The following is a 6,000-nucleotide window of genomic DNA, read 5'->3' as shown; positions in this document are numbered from 1 at the left end:
TAAACCTATTTCTTTGATGAAGCCTCCCTACGCATGTCCACATGCCTTTGTGATTTCACTCTTACCTGATGCATAAACTCCAGCAGATAAATGATCAGGGTAGAACTGAAACGTGCCCTAAAGGGGAGATTATGAGAGGACCAAATGGGATTTGGGCACTTAGTTGAGCTTTGCATCTTTGAAATCTGAATCTTAAATCTCCATGCAACTAATAAATTACGGTGTAGGGAATTATAATTTACTCCTCTCTAATCTATAGGGCCCGAACCTTTGTAGTTTACAAATTCCTAAAATGGGATAAGTTTAAGTGGCCGGAGCAAAGGATTCGAATTCAAACTACTCCCGTTTCTATTCCAGCTCCCTATGTAACCTTAAGAAAGTCACCATACTTCTCAGCCTCAGTTTCCCTAAATTGAGTATAATGTTTAATAGTTTGCACATACACTAGTTTTTATGCAAGGATCTTGCTGAACTTTAGTAGGATGGTCAAGTATTGTTTTGCATTCAACCAGCTATATGCCTGATCTGTAGACCATACTTATGCAAAAGTCATTAAAAATCCATGTACATTTTTGCTAAGTAATGACTGCAGCAAATTGGGTACTATAAACTAGAAACAAGGCTTCTCATGCATTTTTCTTTGTGAGTATCGTTTAGTTTATTTAGGGCTAACACTATTTAAAAAAAAAGAAAATCTAAGAGGCCTTCTTCCCTAATGCATTTCTTCTATCTCAAAGTTTCTTCTAACTTAAGTCAGACAAATACCAGTCAATCAGCGAGCCAGGTATAAAATGGGAGTAGGTGGAAAGGGGAGGAGGACTTGAAAGAGAAACGTTTGTGTGGTTCTTTTTTGCATTCCTGAGTCATGAGAGGGACTAGATTGCATTCAAGCAAATTCCTTCTGCATTCTATCACTTTTGGATTTACTTTTTCCCTGAATTGACTTTAGTACCAGGACCTTTAATATTTTAAGCACCCTACGCTCACGGGCGCTGGAATGGTTTGTATAGTGGGGGTGCTGTGAGCCATTGAACCAAACTGTAAACCCTGTATGTGATGTGAACCACTCCAAGCCAGAGGGTGCTGCTGCACCCCCAGCACCTGCTAGTTTCAGCATCTCTGCCTCCATTTTCTTTATTGACTTGCGGAATTTCATTTCAGTTGCAGTAAATCAATTTACTCCAAAAAGGTAAACTTGAACACTAAGAAAAGTATTGTTAGTACTTCTGTTCTGTGCCATAGGCACTACATTGTTGTTCAGAATTGTAGAAGTCCATTTTCCTCAGAAATGGTGCGCCACAGATTCCTGTGAATATCTCCAGGGTTTCTATCAGGTGTTCAACAGAAGCTGCTGCATTTAAATCAGCTTGGATTTAATTTGTTTTTGATCATTTATTGAACACACACTGTTTGGAAAAGTAACTGAAAGTTTCTCTAGCTCATGTATTTCTAAGGGAGAGGAATAACAGATCTATCATTCCTTTGGAGGGATCTATTAAGCCTGTGTGGAAAACAAAGAGTTACAGCAGTGATGACTCTTCCTTCCCACCTACCTTGAACGCAGACTGGCTCTCTCTTTAAGCAGTATGCCGAAGGTGAAATGAGAGAGGCAGTAGGAAAAAGTGCACCTTATTCAAGTTCCTTTCAGGATTTTGATGTTTCGAATTGTCAGAAGCAAGTCTTTTGAAGCATAATGATGCAGTCTTTCCCCTCCAAACGGATCCCTGTGGTATACAACATACCCGCTCCCAGTGATTCTGAACATGGATCTGGACAGGTAAGCGATTGCAACTAAGCTTTATTGCACAAAGCACAATAAACATGTTTTACTCTTGGGGATGTAGCTGACTGTGTTCACGTTTGGAAAACAGCTCATAAATGAAGCAAGAGTTATAAATTGGGCAAGGAAAACAGCACCTGATTTGTTGTCTGAGATATTGATATTTCCCACTTGTTTTTCTTTGACAGAGTCCAAATCTTCCTCATCTCCAGTCTCCTCAAAAAGAAATCTCATGTGTGCAACACTCTTTCTTCAAACAGATGAATCTGCATTTCTGGAGAAGATGGCTTCTAGGAATGTTACCTCTGATTTCTTTAGCAGTCACTGTGCTCGTGTTGGTCCTGTACTGTTCATTATGTAAGTGCCATTCCTCAATAACCCCATTTATTTTTCAATACCCATTTAAGTGCTGAATCCATTCCGTGTTTGGACAGGCACAACTTAAAAAGTAGGCTGATGAGTTAATGTTAATTCAACTATGTGTTGATTAGCAGGAGTTCGAGACTCATGACGGTGTGGACTGTGCTTGGACACTTGGTAGACTCCATAATCAGTAGGGCTACAATTAAGGGAGTTAGTGCCCGCATGCCACTGCAATTCAGTCATCTTTGCAGTGGGATTTGGATCCTATAGAAACTCGCCCTTTTCAAATCCCAGCCTAAACTCATCCAATTTCTATCCTTGTGAGCCAGTGATGTTGGAAACTTTGATTTTTAGCAAATTGAATGTATAGCTAGAAATCCAACACCTGGGTGCTGCCTACTCCCCTACAAATACAGTGTTATTCTATATTAAGTATTATCCTCGGCCACTGAATGGCAATAGTTTGATTAATTAACATGCCTTATTTTCACATAATTCTGTTGAGTAACATCAAGGTTAAATCAATTCTTTCACAAGCATCTGGTTCTTGAATGTTTGGAGCAAGGCTAGGCTATTACCCTTGCTAATGCATGATCCTGTTTCTGTAGCTCCAGCATTCTCCTTTATCTATATTGGTGGAAGTGTAGAAATACCTAACTTGACCTATACAAGTGACCTCACTGATCCAAAGTCACAGAAATTTATAAGGCAAGCAGAAGCAATCCAGAACTATGTAAGTACTCACAGGTGACATAACCTATAACTCGAAAATATTTTATCACTTGTTTCGTTGAAATCCTTTCTTCAAAATTCAAAGGTATAGTAGAAAGCTGAGGTTTGAGTCATGGGTATTTGTTCTTTTCTTTCAAAGTAATAAAATCGAGGATTAGTCTGGGAGAGAGTCAAGTTACAAAGCTTAAGACAAGTGCCCTCTTTAAGACAGGGCAAGTGGATGGGAGACAATTAAACTTGTTACACTGCCACAGTGCATTAGGAATGTAACTAGCCAAATTCAACCTTGTTGTCTTACACTAAATAGCAATATTTGTTGTTGTTTTTTTAAAAAAGGGTAGTTCAAAGCTGAAAGCATTCAGCTTTTATAAAAGAACTATAAGTGAATTTTTTTTTCAGCCTAGATACCCTGTATTGATTTGTTGCTGCTTGGGTGTGGTTTTTTTAATTACAGTTTTAAATTATTGCACAAACTCTTTTTTGGTTCCCCACTCCTCACCAGCACAACAATGCTTGCTTTCTTGCGCTTCTCATACAAGTTTGTATTTGTGAGATCAATGCTGTTTCCTGGGTCCATGCTAACAGAGGGCTTTAAGCACAAAGCCGCCCTCTGTTAGCCTGTATTTCCCAACAGAGTTAATCTTGTGTCTCAAAACTGCTTTGTGCATGGCCGACATGAGTTGTCCGTGACTGGATTATAAACCAGAAATGTCACAGAGTTTAAATAATTAAAACACATAATCTAGTTTTGAATTTTTTTATATTTCCTTACACACACACTTTTTTTTCTTGGCTAAAGAAGAGTTCATTTCAACTTTGTTCAAACTGAAATGGAAGTTGAAATGTGTACATTGCTTACCATTCTTACCTGACTCGAAACGCTTTATACTATGTAGTCACTTTCAAATGCAATTTACTGGTGAAGTGTTTATGGCATGATTCTTCAAAAAGTTTGTGATTAGCTGACAATCAAATTTAACAATTTCTTTTGTTCTTATATTTAGCTTTCTAATTATTTAACTGTCAGTTTTCAGAACTATACGAGTCTTCTACGTTAGGGAGATATTACTTGAAATCTGTTGTTGCTGCGTTTAGGTAAGTCCTTTTCTAGATGTACTAAATAAAGTGTGTGTGTGTGTGTGTGTGTGTGCGTGTGTGTTTTGCGGTGTGTGTTGTTTTTAATGGCTTTCCTGGGAGGGATATGTAGAATTTTATAATATGGGAAATAAAGCCAAGTACTGTAGCATACTTAAAACCAAGGGGTAAATGCTATGAGATAAATACTTAAGGTTTTTGCTTTCAATACTTTGTTTGTTACTGAGGAAAACTATTAGACAAAATCCAAGTTTGTTGGTTGTGGATTGGTTTCATGCTGGTTGAAGGGATTGCTTTTAAGTATATCCACCTACTTCAGATCTTATAAAGTAGTTTTCAACAGACATTTTTCTTTCTCTTCCACTCTTTTGAATAACCTGTTTATGTAAGATGCCTTCCAATGCAACACCTTTTCTGACGTCCTAAAACAAAATATACAGGGGTACATTCTGGTGGGGCACTGTACCTGCCAGGAAAACCAGCACACAGAGTAGAATGGTCCTACAGTCATTTCCATCTGTAATTTTTTGAAAGACTGAGCTACTGGCCATTTTGGGATGGAGTCTAGCGATCACGAGGCATGATCATCTGCCTTTTTGTGCATATAAATCGGTTGATCCAGCCATGGCTTCTTCATGTACATATGCACACAGACTATTTTTCCTCTTCATACAAATAATTTGAACAAGGGACTGTGTGGTTCTCTGGCTGGGCAGAATATGGATATACTTTTGTGGTGGCATTTTTCAAAAGGCAAATGAAACTTGACTTCATAGTATTACAGGAGTTTTACCATTGACTTCAATGGGAGCAGACAAGGCAATTCAAAGTTTATCAAAAAGCCACCACATAGGTGGCCCTTAGGAAAAATTGCTCTAGAGTTTGAATACATGATGGCAAATAAAATAAAAAAGTAATTATGAGTCTATAGAACAGTTTAAAAGGATTTCTCCTCAAGGGAATTGTTCTCAGCATTCATGCTTCACTGTTTTAGTGATGGATCTGTCTGTATCCAACTTCTGTCGGTCTAGTCTATGGGAAAAGAGGAACTTTGCAAGAAGAGGGCTTTGTACCTTTATATACAGCAGTAGCAAAACAGTTGTGCAGAAAGTTAATATTGACATATGCTAGCTGAGACTACAGAACTAATCAAAATCAAACTGAAAATGACAACTGAAATCCATTTATAATGTACTGTTTCCCCCCACAGCGAAGGAGAAGATGGTCTCCGAGCTTACTACTGGAATACATTCTGGGCACCACAAGAGATAGTGCACTCTTTCAAAAAACTAACCTCACTGAAACATAAGGAAATAATCAGAAAACATACACTTCAGACTACTAATTCTTCTGCTGAATCCTTTCCTGTGGAAGAGGATTTTGATCTCTTAACAATGGAGCTTTTTGGTAACAACCTAACTGTTGTTTGTTTGTTTGTTTTTTAAAGTCTTAACTCCTTCAGGTTGTGTTTTGCTCACATAGCTGACAAATGTCCCTTTTTTAATTTAAGTTTCAGATTCTTCAGACTATGATGTGACACTGAAGTCAGGTAATTGCTATTCTTAAATACACAACTTTACTACTTGCAAAACTAAGTGTTCTTTAACAATAAAACAGTGGCAGCACCATGTTAATAATAATTATTAATTATATTTATTCTGGTAATGTTTAAGGGCCTAGTGAGAATTGGGTCCCATTACGGTAAGCTCTGTACTAAGACAGAAGTAGACAGTCCCTGCCCTGAAGAGTTTACACATTAAATACGGTAAATTCCTGATGATCCGAATAGCATGGGAGACGTGGATTTTGTTTGGATAGTTGGGAGTTCAGATAATTGAGAGTGCAGGAGCCATTCAGCAGCGGGGTGGCCTCCTCCACAGTAAGGGGTTCCTCCTCCTCCTCCACCTTGCAGTCCTGGACGGGGTCTCTGCTCTGCCTGCCTTATTCACTCCTGTGACAACGGGGCTGCAGAGGGCTTACTGCACTGTCACAGGAGCTGTTCAGCAGCAGGGTGGCCTCCCCCACAACTA

At 38.6% G+C, this 6,000-nt stretch overlaps 1 protein-coding gene across 1 annotated transcript in view; it reads left to right on the top strand.

Annotated features, from left to right (window-relative positions):
• Window positions 1-1,693: 1,693 nt before the first annotated feature.
• Window positions 1,694-6,000, top strand: part of LOC140906389 (suppressor of tumorigenicity 14 protein homolog) — a 28,225-nt gene continuing 23,918 nt past the window's right edge. Inside the window, exons 1-4 of the mRNA XM_073330260.1 lie at window positions 1,694-1,777; window positions 3,903-3,970; window positions 5,181-5,377; window positions 5,481-5,519. Coding sequence (XP_073186361.1) covers window positions 1,694-1,777; window positions 3,903-3,970; window positions 5,181-5,377; window positions 5,481-5,519 — 388 coding nt within the window. The remainder of the gene's footprint in view (window positions 1,778-3,902; window positions 3,971-5,180; window positions 5,378-5,480; window positions 5,520-6,000) is intronic.

Source organism: Lepidochelys kempii, chromosome 1 (assembly GCF_965140265.1).
Source record: "Lepidochelys kempii isolate rLepKem1 chromosome 1, rLepKem1.hap2, whole genome shotgun sequence".
NCBI classification, from domain to species: Eukaryota; Metazoa; Chordata; order Testudines; family Cheloniidae; genus Lepidochelys; species Lepidochelys kempii.
Note: the sequence above shows the minus strand (reverse complement) of the source record. Positions and strands in the feature narration are given on the sequence as shown.